Source organism: Pteropus alecto, unplaced genomic scaffold (assembly GCF_000325575.1).
Source record: "Pteropus alecto unplaced genomic scaffold, ASM32557v1 scaffold121, whole genome shotgun sequence".
Lineage (NCBI taxonomy): Eukaryota > Metazoa > Chordata > Mammalia > Chiroptera > Pteropodidae > Pteropus > Pteropus alecto.
In genome coordinates this window covers 4,830,655-4,843,602 of record NW_006434369.1, presented here as the reverse complement: position 1 = coordinate 4,843,602, position 12,948 = coordinate 4,830,655, and the positions used below count along the sequence as shown (strand labels likewise).

The following is a 12,948-nucleotide window of genomic DNA, read 5'->3' as shown; positions in this document are numbered from 1 at the left end:
GCTATCTGTCTTATGGTCAATTTAAAGAAAATTAAAATTAAGTATTTTCTCCATTGACACACAGAAAATACCATCCAACAAGTGACCCAACATACCCATAACCAAAGAAAAAGGGGCAGAGTGGACTTCTGGTTAAAGATAGTGGAATCAAACAAATTATGTTAAAATAACAGTAAAGAGATTTTTACAAAGATGGGAGAGAGGAGACAACAGCAATACAATATAAAAGCTGGAATGCTCACTAAAGCTGAATACTATACTAGCGGCAGGGAAAGCAAAGAAGAAATTCTATTTACAATAAACATAACCAAAAGGTTTAGGCTCTAGATACCTCTGGAAGTGAGGATGAAGGTGTGACTTAAAAAAAAAAAAAAAAACGAGGAAGGATGGTAGAATCAGACACGCAACTCAATGCCTCCCCAACACCAAACAAGATAGTCATTCTCCTCCTCTACCTCAGCAGAAAACCAGAGCTTTATTCACTGGAGAGGTCTCTGGACTGGGGATCATCATGCATAGTTTAAAGGCAAGGACAATATATTGAAAACAGAAGGATTAAGGAAGTGCAGGGCTGATATAATGAACATTGAGAACTGCAGCCTTTCTCTCTGACTGGGCTCCCAGAAGACTGGCAATCAGGATGTACACACCCTCCAGGTCAGAGAATAGGAAGAATCTTCTCTGGGGAATCAGAAAGACCTGAAGATACTAAAGTCCAGGTCTTCCCAAGCAAATAGGAAGTCATATAAATCTACAATAAAATTCAAGATCTATATGCCTTATCCATGTACAACAAATTATCATGTGGTGCTTAGGTGTCCTACGTTCATAAAATGAGTAGAATGGGAGAAAATATTTGCAAACCAAATATCTTATAAGGGGCTAATATTAAAAAAATATAAGGAATTCCTCTAAGTCAACAATAAAAAAATACAAAAAACAAAACAAAATAATCCAATTAAAAAAATAGCAAAGAACTTGAATAAACATTTCTTCAAAGATGACATACAAATAGTCAAAAGGTATATAAAAGATGATCAACATCACTAATCATCAGAGAAATTCAAATCAAAACCCCAATGTGATATCACTATACCTGCTAGAATGGCTATTATCAGAAAGATAAGAAATAACAAGTGCTGGAGAAGATGTGTAGAAAAGGGAACTCTGATCCACTACTGATAGGACTGTAAATCGGCGCAGCCACTACGGGAAACAGTCTGAAGTTTCCTCAAAAAATTAAAAACAGAACTACCATATGATTCCATTCCAGAAACATATCTAAAAAATTTTTAATCAGAATCTCAAAGACATATTTGGACTCTCATGTTCATTCGCAGCATTATTCACAATGGCCAAGATGCGGAAACAACCTAAATGTTCAGTGACAGATGAACAGATAAAGAAAATAATGTATATACATACATACAATGGAATAATATTCAGCCTTTAAAAAGGAAATCTTGCAATATGCAAAAACATGGATGAAATTTAGAGGACATTACACTAAGTGAAATAAGCAAGTCACAGAAGGATAAGTACTTCATGATTTCACTATATGAGGTATCCAAAACAACCAAATTCACAGAAGCAGAGAGAAGAATGGTGGCAGGTGGGAGCAAGGATGGCAGGGGATGGGAGTTGTTATTCAGTGGATATAAAGTTTCAGTTATGCAAGATAAGTATGTTCTAGAGATCTAGTGCACAACATAAGTTTGTATTGTACACTTAAAGAGTAGAGCTCATGTTAAATATTATCACTACAATTTTTAATAACTCAAAAAACTATGAGTAGACAATCAAGAAGCACCAGACATTTGAGCAAAGTATTTCATAAGAAACTAAGACCAAAATAGAGAAAAACAATATGAAGAAAACTAAGCAAAAGCTTTAAGAAAAAAAAAAAAAAACCCTCATCAATAATATCTTCAAGAGCAATATATAACCTTTCTGAACTGAAAACAGAAGGATATAAAAAGGAAACATCCACTAACAAAAAGGAACACTTGGAAATTAAAAAGTAATACTAGTGGAAGTAAAATCTCAACAGAACATGTAGTAAAAGATAAATTGAAGAAATCTTCCCAGAAAGCAAAAAAAAAGACAGACAAAGAGTCAGGGGAAAAGGAGAGAACAGAAGTTTTAAAAGAATGTGGCACAAAATCTTCAAAGAAAATAATTCAAGAAAATTCCCAAGAATGGAAGTTCGCAAAAGGACATAACTAAATTCCTTACACAATCAATGGATAAAAATGGATTCAGACCAAGGAACATCCTTCTGATAAGTCAGGACATGAGAGATAAAGGAAAAGATTCTAATGAGATTCCAGAAAAAAGAAATAGGTCAAAAAGCAAAGATCAAGGAAGACTTCAGGAGCTACTCTGGGGGCCAGAAAGTCCACAATGGAGAAATGCCTTCACAATTATGAACATGATTTCCAATCCAAATCTTTGTTCAACCAAACATAGGGCAAAATAAAGATCCTTCCAGAAATCTAAAGTCTCAAATTTTTCTTCCCTGAATCCTTAAGAAATCATGAGAAGATTGGCTCTATCAAAACAAAAGAAAAAGAGGGAGGAAAACATCACATCCAGGAAAGAAAAATTCCTTGAAAAGGAATCTCCAAGAAAATTGGTAAAAAGAGATCCCTAAGACCCCAGTTGAACAGTAGGCCTCAACAGAAAGCCTGATGGGAGGAGCAATTTAGAAGATTCTGTGAGTTCTTTCAGATACTGAAAAACAGCCAATGTATTTGAAAATACTGAGAAGAGCTTTGTGTAAATGAGAGAAGAGTTAGCTATAACTAATGATAAATACAAAGAAAATGTTAACAAAGAGGGAATCATTTATGCTAGAGAAAACAAAATGTTGTATAGGAAAGAAAATCACAGTATACCACACAGCATTTGCATACTCAGAATACTGATCTAATTATATAGTGTTACTGTATTAGGAGGATTAAGGTAAATGTTACCTGTGTGAAAGAGCTAAATTCTCCAATTCCAAACTGGGAGAAAAAAAATATCGATAAATTCTGATTAAAATGGTTAACATGTGTCATAAAACAGGAGAAATTTTGCTACATATACTGACAAGGTACTAATATCCAGAATACATAAAAGAACTCCTATAAATCAACAAGAAAAGCAAAACCACTAAACAGAAAAATGGCCCAAAAAATCTTTTAAAAATAATTCATAAAAAATGAAATCGTGTAGAATCCAAATATGAGAAACCTCATATAAAGATGGTACAATGTGAATTGGAACAATCCATCAGAAAGTTTGTATTATCTTCTCTGAAGTATAAGATACGCATGTGCACCTTTTAATTAAGCAATCCCTCTCCCAGGTATGTAGACCATAGAAAAATATACATGTGCCCCAAGGAACATATACAAGAATGTGCAGAGCTGCATTTCCTAATAGCTAAAAACAACTCAAACATTCATCAACAGTATGTGGATAAACTGTAGTATATTCATAAAGTGATTACAGCAATGAAAATGAACAAACATGCAATAACACGGATGAACCTTACAAATAAGATACGGTGAAAGAAGCAAAAATCAAATGACTGAATAGAATAAGGCTCCATTTATATATTAAAAATTACGCAAAACTATATTTTCTAGAGATGTATATATAAGTAGTTAACTTTCAATAAAACCCAAGAAAATCTCCTGGCTTATCCATCCATTAAAGAGAGAAATGTGATCAAAGAGAGATACAAAAAAGGTAGTAAACAAACATTTGTTTCATGCTTTTCTACATGATTATATTTCACAATTAGAAAAATATACGCAGTGCAATTTTGAGGAAATGTCATAATACAATGTGATTATCCATATTTTATAAACTGTAGGAATATTTATTTAAATATGCAAGTCAAGTGAAAAGGCTAGTATCATCTAATAAAAAAGGTCATAACTTGGCTGGACTGACTCAGGAAAGAGTACTGGAATTGGGGTATAACATCCTGAGGTAAATCTAATCACAAGAGGATTAGAAAACACTACAGCCGAAATCTAGGCTAGTGTCCCAAAATTCAGATGAGGAGAAATGAGACTGAATGAATCCAATATCTAAATCAAAGAGTTGAGAAATAAGCACATTTTAATCAAATGCTTTTAATACCTTTTAAAAATGCTTAAAATTAGGTCAAAGTTTAGATTGTGGTTTATAGGTAAGACTAAACATACACATCTCTATTCTGTGGACAAAACACAATAAAAAAATAATACAACATGAATGGTCTCAAAGTTCAAAGAAAAAAATTATATTTAATACATATAGAACCTAAGTGCAGATACAAACTACATCACTACCACACACTCACTGGAATTAGGAGCTGTTCCAGAGCCAAATGCCGACTGACCAGGCTGTTGTCCAAACACAGAAGGCTGGCTACTGCTTGACACTGTCCCAAAAGTAGGTGGTGCAGGCTGAGAACCAGCAGAAAATAATGTTGCTGAAGATGATATAGATCCAAAGCGTGGGGGATTCAGCTGGCTGGCACCTTGACTTTGTCCAAATGTTGGGGTCTGATTAGCACCAAATGCTGGGCTGGCAGATGGTGCTGAAGGTCCAGTACCAAATACAAAGGAGGATCCTAGAGGCCCAAAGAAATACTTAAATCACCATGAAACCTAAAATGAGATAATCCTAAAGAAATCTCTATATACTAAAAAAGTTAATTTCGAGCTTCTTTTCAGACTCTCTTACCTTGCTGAACAAATCCCACCAAGTTTTGAATAATGATTCTAAGAATTGTAGGAATACAATTCTAGCACTGTTTAGTAAAACTATATAGAATCCATATTAACTAAAACTTCTATTAACAAAACTCCCCACCTTCACAGTCAAGATTTTTGGGCGAAAGGAATATATCTAAAAAAGCAACTGACCTCTTATCAGAAATTTATCACATTCCAGAAGTGTTGTAATCTGGTATATATTGCATAATGAGGACTGATGTCTAATAAAATAACCTCCAGGGTCTGGTTACTTACAACTTAACATTTCAAAAAGGACACTTTGAAAAACTAAAGATGATACTCTTGCTGAGATCAGAAAAATTCCTTCCAAGAGTTAATTATACTAAACTTGGACACAAAATGTACATTGTACCCGACAGTGAATAACTACAACATCCTGCGTATAGATGACCTAAAGGTATCCATGCCATTTTGCGATAACCTGTGATAAAAATGTTATTTTCTAAGAGTTGATATATGTATTATTAAAGGCAATCCAAGTAAGACACGTATGTGTTTTTTTTTTTTAAGTACCTGCAGAGCTAGATGTGGTTGTAGCTCCAAAGCTGAAGCCAGAGGTGGCAGTATTGTTACTGCTGGCTCCTGGACCAAAGACAAATGGGGTAACAGTGGTGCCCGTGCTGGATGTGGTTGCTGGTTTGCTATCTTGAGAAAACAGCAAAGACTGAGATGTACTAGATTCAGCAGAGTTACCGAAGGCAGAGCTGCTTACAGGATTGCTGGCCTGTCCGAACACAAAGGCGGTCACAGGCGCACTGGAGGAAAAGGTAGAACTACCGAATATGCTGCCACTAGATGAAGTGGCTGGTGTACTTGAATTAGAGGAACTGTTGTTCAAGAAACTAAAAACTGGCTTTGCTACACCTTGATCTGTAAGAAATTAAAAACAAAAATTTTAAACAAGTAATCACAGAAAGCATTTTCTTCTACCCTACAATACAGAATTCATAAAAAACAGAATTTTTTATACAGATTCATTCACTCATTCATCATATGACATGTTATATTAAATGTTGATGTAGTCAAAAATATCCATCTTTTCATTTATGGCTTATGAACTTTCTGTCTTACATAGGAAAACCTTCAGAATTCAGAGTAATAAAAAATATGCCTTAAATCCAAACCTAACCGGATATTGTGTTTGGATAACAAATTCAGATAGTTGCAGACAGCTGCACTTTAATAAACTTGATTTTGCAATTTATGTTAGCAAGATTAAAACTTCAATTTATGTTAGCAAGATTAAAACTTCAATTTATCCAAATGATAGTTAATTTTCTATGCAGCATTTATTGACTAGTGAGTGTACTCTTTGCTCGCTAATGTATAACTCCACCTTTATGACATTAATTTTCTAAATACATGTGCATTTTGTTTCCTCTAAAGTTCTTGTTACAAGACTTTTACTTATTTTAACTTTATAATATGGTTTGATATTTAGTAAGGCAAACTAGTCTGCATACTTGCCCCTCTCCCCAGGATTCCTGTGCATTTCCCTTCCAAGTGAATTTTAGAAGTAGTTTAGCTTGTCAAGCTCCACAAAAAATTCCTCTAAGAAATGAAATTATATTGATAGTAGGGACTGGGAGGGAGAGGAATGTTCTTACTCAGGAACAAGTATTAAATGATTTTTTATGTTAGTATGTAACAGGTTCTGTAGCTATTACAAAATACAAATTAGAAATGTTATTAAATACAAATGAGATAATGTCCAACTCTTTACCACTAATTGGGAGGAAAGCTATTTCTTTTTATATGATGATCCTGAATCCAACCACCTTACTGAAGACTTTTTAAAAAACTCTTCCAATAATGTCTCAGCTTCAATACTGTCTAGTAGACAGGGCTGGTCACATTATGGTATGAGTATTAATATGATTTACAGAAACTGAAGCATGTTGGCTCCCTTTCAAATCAGTATCTGGGAGGTTAAGAATGTCTATTACAATGGAAATAGTATTGATATATCATAATTAAATCTTATTAGACTCTATCTCACTTTTATTCCTTTCCAAAGAACAGTTTACTTTCTTTGAAGGGTGTTTAAAAATTTCCAAGTGAAAATTTAAGAAGACAAAAATTATTCATACCTATTTGCTGAATTCATACTATTTTTCTTTCAGGTTTATTTTTTATTTTGTTTCCAATTTATTATTTAAAAGTGTTTATGGGTGTTTGACTTTCGATTCTTTGCTTGTCTGAAAACATCTATATCTTGCCCTTATGTCTGATAAAAGTGGCTAATGATAGAATTCTATGTTCAAAATCATATTCACTTTGAGGACATTGCTCTACTGTTTTAGCATTTGATGTTACAATATAAAATCTGATGCTAATCTGATAACTATTTGTGGCCAAGAGCTTTTCTCTCTCTCTGAAAGTATTCAGGATTTTGGCTTTAGAGTCCTAAAATTTCACTGGTCTTTGTAAATGAGTGGACCACTTCCATTTTTAAGACCAACGTCTTTCATTACATCTAGGAAACTGTCTTGTCACTTTTTCAATATTTCCTCCATAGTATTCTCATCTTCTAAAACTCTTATTCCAATGGAACTTGTGGCTCTAGCTTGGATCAATCTCTCTGTACTTTTGCACTGTGTTCTGGAAAACTCCAGTTCACAAATCTGATTATATCAGCTATGTTTTTTCTGCTACTCAGTCCACAGAATAATTTGGTTTACCAATCATTTCTTTTAACTTTTATATGTACTATTTCATTTTTTCATCAGGATTTTTGTTTTCATAATTGTCTCTATTTCTCAGGGGTTAATTACATTTGATGTCTATCTTCCTTAAATGCCTGATGACTACTGGTTATCCTTATCTGTAATGATAACTAATTTCATTAGTTAGAAAATATTTCATGAGCTTAAGAAAAAAATGCCTGTTTTCCTGAATAACATATGCCAATTATGATTATAAAAGCCCAAACAGAAGGGAGAAGGACATGGAACAACTGTGCAATATTGTGGGCTTTCCCTTGAGCTGTATTTCTCAAAATCAGATACGTAGATAACTTCCTCAAAGTCATAGGGGTTTGGAGCAGTTAAAATGGAAAATTCTAGGCTCCTCCCCAGAGAGTTGTTACTGGTCTCTCTCAACTATGTTAAGTGTAAACCATTCCTTGACTTACTGTACCTTTCCAGAAGCAAAGACATTGTGTTTAAAAAAAATGTTTACTACTTACCAGCTGTAGTATTGGTTTGAACTCCAAAAGCAAAAGTGGTTTTTGTTGGCTGTTCAGATTCCTTCTCAGATGGTTTTGCTATAGTGAAACTAAAGGTCGACTTTGAAGAACTCTCATCTTTGGTTTGCTCTGAGTTGCCAAAGGAAAACGCTGTTTGACACTTTGGCTCTTCATTGTCAGCTTTGTTCCCAAACACCAGAGAAGTAGAGGTGACAGGCTCTTGCTGTTTCTCTTCTGTCCTTCCCAAAACAAACAATGAGGCAGATGGCAGAGGGGAAGGTTCCACATTGCCAAAAGTGAACCCTCCTTTGGTAGCAGGGATTTCTTCTTTTTTTGCTTCTGATGTCTTACACGTGAAAGGATCCACTGAGACACTCTTGGTTTCCATGGTTCCAAAGCTGAAGCTGCTCTTGTTCTCAGAGGTCACTACGGTGTTAGTAGCAGCAGGAGTAGGGTTAATAACACCTGTACCAAAGCTAAAGCCTGCAGATGAAGTGTTAGGCAGTTCCTCTTTCTTTTCTTGCTGCCCGAGACTAGACACCCCAAACTGAAATGAAGCTAAAGAAGCTGGATTGCTTAAACCAGAAGAAAGTCCAAATTTAAAATTATTATCATTCTTACTGTCTTTTTTAACTTCTTCAGGTTTAGAATCAGATGAATCTCCAAATTTAAAATTTCCTGTTGATTTAGAAAATTTAAAGCCTTCACTCATTGCATTTAAAGACCCAGAATCTGATGACACACCTATTTTGAAGCCTCCCGGATCTCCAAATTTAAAATTTTCAGTGCTTGTTAAAGTCTGAGAAGGCCCAGAAGAGGATGACGAGATACCAAATTTGAAGGTTGGGGCTGCTGGATCTGAAGTTGAGGAAGATGTGCCAAAGCCTTCAAAAATACAAAAGACACTGAATTAATGTTATCCTCTAGAACAAAATGTTAAACCTTAAAAACCAAAGGGGCATAGGAGTAAATTTGAAAAGACCTACTTTGAAGAATATGAACAATGACAGTAAATATAAATCAAACTGCCCAATATTCAACATGGGAACTACATCCCAACCCTCACGATTACACAAACATACCACTTTTCATCTATCAGACTGGCAGAGATCAAACAAGTTTCATAAAACAATGCTGGCAACAAGACTAGGAGTAACAGACATTTTATACACTGCAGGTGGGTGTGTGAAATTAGCACAAAATTACAGAAGGCATTTTGTCAATATTTACCACAAAATTACAAACATTTATATCCTTTGACTCAGCAATTCTACAGCTGAGTCTTTAAACTAAATTTAGAAATATGCAAAATGCCATATGCAATCCAGGCAGCCATAAATGAAGAATGAAGGCTCTATGTCCAAGTTAATCCACCATAAAATCAAGAAGACAAAAGGCAACATGGTATTCAACCTTTTCTAACAAGGTAGATGGAAGAATATACAGAATAAGAGTATATTTGCTTATGATGTGCATAAAGAAATTCTGAAAGGGTTATGAGACTAATTGTTGCTATTTGATAGAGGAGGATAAAAATGAGCCAATGGGGACAAGAGAGAGACTTTTTACTATGGCTTTTATCATAATTTGATTTTTAAGTCTTGTGAATGTGTTATTTACCCAAGAATATTTTTTAAAAATATTTTTTAGTGTCAAAATACCAGAAGAATTACATGAGAAGCAATATTTAAAAAGATAAACAATACTATATTGACAAGACCAAAGTCTTGGTTTCATAGTGCTTTTCTATAGCTGAATAAACTAGAAATGAAGCACTTGACTGAGTGCCTCAAAACAGGAATCATTAAAGGGTCCAAGATATTTATCCATTATTCTGCTTACTCATGTGCAAATAAAGACAAATGACAGCCAAGTTTTACAAGCCCTCATCTTCCCCCTCTGATGATTATCTACCCTGCTTTCTTTCCTTAAGAAAATTAGCAAAAAAAAAATGTATCAGAATCTCAGGAGTAAACGGCGATCCACATGGTCTCTAAAATAAGTGATATCACATAGAAAGCTAAGAATAAAAGCACCAAAGATAATAATTAGTTATCACCTCTGCCTCAAAGGGACACACTTAAAGGCATGGTAATTACTATACTACAGGTAAAGAATATGTGAAACGGACCACGAGGTAACATCTACACAAGGAAATAGAGTGGACTGAGAAGCAGTGATCTTCTGAAAGCTTTTATCAAAATTTTGAATGGAATGTGTCTCATATAAAATAATTCATACAGGACCATAAAGACTTGAAAATTTTGGCCTCCAGATAGTTTAGTGTATATTATTTTGAGAGGTTCTTCCTTTATATCTATGTAACTAAATACTGAGAGTTATTTTTCTGGGACATCAAAGCCAAGTCTTGAGTATTCACAATAAGCTTCTAAGAGTGTAAATTCCGTCAAATAAAAGTCAGGAAATTCATCTAGAGCCAAAGGGTTGTTAACAACTAAAAACAAAAAGCTAAAATTCTCCCAGACTCAGTAACAGCATGTGTAATAGTTCTTTACGTAGCTGCAAAAAACAAACAAACAAACAAACAAACAAACAAACAAAAAAACACCTCACTGCTGACCAGCCAAAAGTCCAACATTACACTAATTCAGAGATATATGCAAACTAAAAGTCGAAGACAATACTTTATTTTACATGAATTTTCAATAGTGAATAATTTAAAAACTAAAGCTGTCTGCAAATATTTCACTTTAAAATGGCAATACAAAGAGGCACTTTACCAATGCCTTACCTTTAAACTCAGATTTTGTGCCTGGCTTTGCACTTTCACATGCTACACATTTGGTGAAATCTGCTTTATTCTGCACTAGGCACACTTCACAGTCCCAGCTTCCTTCAGGTTTCTTGAACTTGTCCAATCCTAGGCAGCCTCCAGAAGACAGAGAGACAGGAACAGTGCTGCTACTTGAAGTAGGTACTGAACTTCCTAAAAAACAATGGAGAACACATGAAAATTCTAATTTGCATTACATCAACATCTTAGTGACACCACTAAGCCTCAATGTTCAATTTTTATTAGTGTTTACTATTAGGACAGAGAAAATGCCAGAAATATAAATTTTACATCTTTAAAACAGTATACGCATCTTAGATTTCTTTTAATCTTATAAATGAGCAACTCACACTCAACTTGCTCAGTGATAAGCACCCTCTTAACGCCAAATTTGAATAATAGCTGTGGTTTTTTTAAAAAACAAAATCATGCTTGCAAATCAAGAGCCTAAAAGATTAAATTTTTCTTTAAAAACTTTGTCAAATTTCTTCAAACAGTACAGCATTATAAAACATAGGACATAAATTGCAAGCAATGTCTAACATAAAATACATAGCCACAGACCACATTAAATTCAACATTTCAAAGTACAGGTCTCTGTCTATGAAATAATCATTTTTGTGTAGAAGTGTTCTATTGTCCACTTTGCAATTCAACTTGACACCACCTACTATGTTCATGGCATTTGTTATAAGCTAACCATTTAACAGATATTAAGTGAGCTTAGACTCTGCAGACATAAAGATGAATAAAATATTATTTAACTTCTAAAGGTGCTCAAGTTCTAAAAAGGGGAAAGTAAAACAAATGCATAGTAGCTCCATCACCAAGATATAAAGTGATAAATGATCTAATACCAGAGAACAAAGAATGAAGAAATGACTAAAGGGCATGAGAAGGATCCACAGAGGTGAATTTTAAATCTTTACACAGAACTAGCAAGTATGTTGGGAGAGGAGGTGGCACAAGGAGGAAGGCTTATTAGCAAAGCATAATACATGAAAAGGAAATATAGTTTTAAGAAAAGAGCCATTCATTCTGGCACCCCAACTTCTCCAAATATTCTCCAATTGTCACTTCTCCCAATTACCTGATTTTCGTATTTTATTGGTATGTTCTCTTCCATCTTGCTAATAAAATTGCTCCCTGAGGTATCACCTTTGGTCCATTGCCCTTCTCACAAACTCTAATATACTTTGGTAGTTTTAATCACCAAGAAAAGTTTTCTGATTTGTAACTGCAATCCACACTTCTGAGCTTCATCCTGTGGTCTCTTAGATGGTATTTCTACTATCCACTTGATTAGCTTGGCTGGATGGATCTTTCTCTCTTACATATTTCTCAAGTCTATTTCATTCTCTTTTTCTGACTCTTCCACTGCTATTTTAGTTCAAGACTCCCTCATTTCTTGAATAATATAGCCTTCTTACGGAGACTTCTGGTCTTGTTCCCTTAAACCCATCCATCCAAGAGGCAACCGGTGCCATGTTTTTCCTCTCTGGTTATTTCTTTAAAAAAAATTAACTGTTCCAAGTTTTATTCCTGCCACTCCCTTAAGTTAGCAGAGCTCAGTTTTAGGCTGTCTTCTCTATTTACTCCCCTCATTCATGTTCCATCACCTCTATTTCCATGACCTTTTTGAAAACTGTGGGCTAATGACTCCCAAATCTCTTATCTCTAGCCCAGAGAGTCCATTATCAGTATATCCAAAGACCTCACATATAACTAAAACTCAACTTTAGCAGCTTGAAACCAACATCTTCAACTGTACCTTATTCCACATCTCCCTCCCATTTCATTAGTACACATCACCATTATCTTTGCCTATTATTATTGATAGAACTTCTTAACCTGTCTTCTGGTCCCCAAATTTTGCCACCTTCAAATCTTTCAAAAAGCCACCAAGTGATTTAACAAATACAACTCTGACTATATCACTCTTCTACTTAAAATGATGGCTCATCATTTATACGATGAAGTCGGCATTCTTCAGTACATATATGTGCTTCCTTGCTTTGTATGTAACAATTCACTGCCTGACACAAAGTTTTATTCTCCCATCAACTCAGAATTAATTTTGGTTTCCTGCATGCATCAAGGGCTGATTTGTTTTTTTGTTTTTTTTTAAGGGAAGGAGGGGTGTCAGGTGAGGGAAAGATAATTCAGAATGAAGATTCTGAAATCTTATT

The 12,948-nt window shown here is 34.5% G+C and overlaps 1 protein-coding gene across 2 annotated transcripts in view; it reads right to left on the bottom strand.

Moving 5' to 3' along the window:
• The window catches only part of NUP153 (nucleoporin 153), a 64,945-nt gene that overhangs the window by 1,773 nt on the left and 50,224 nt on the right, over positions 1-12,948 (bottom strand). For both annotated transcript variants that reach the window (XM_006909241.3, XM_006909240.3), the window contains 4 exons: positions 10,718-10,912; positions 7,966-8,850; positions 5,292-5,648; positions 4,340-4,612 (listed from right to left, as the gene is read on the bottom strand). In XM_006909241.3, the coding sequence (XP_006909303.1) occupies positions 4,340-4,612; positions 5,292-5,648; positions 7,966-8,850; positions 10,718-10,912 (1,710 nt within the window). The remainder of the gene's footprint in view (positions 1-4,339; positions 4,613-5,291; positions 5,649-7,965; positions 8,851-10,717; positions 10,913-12,948) is intronic.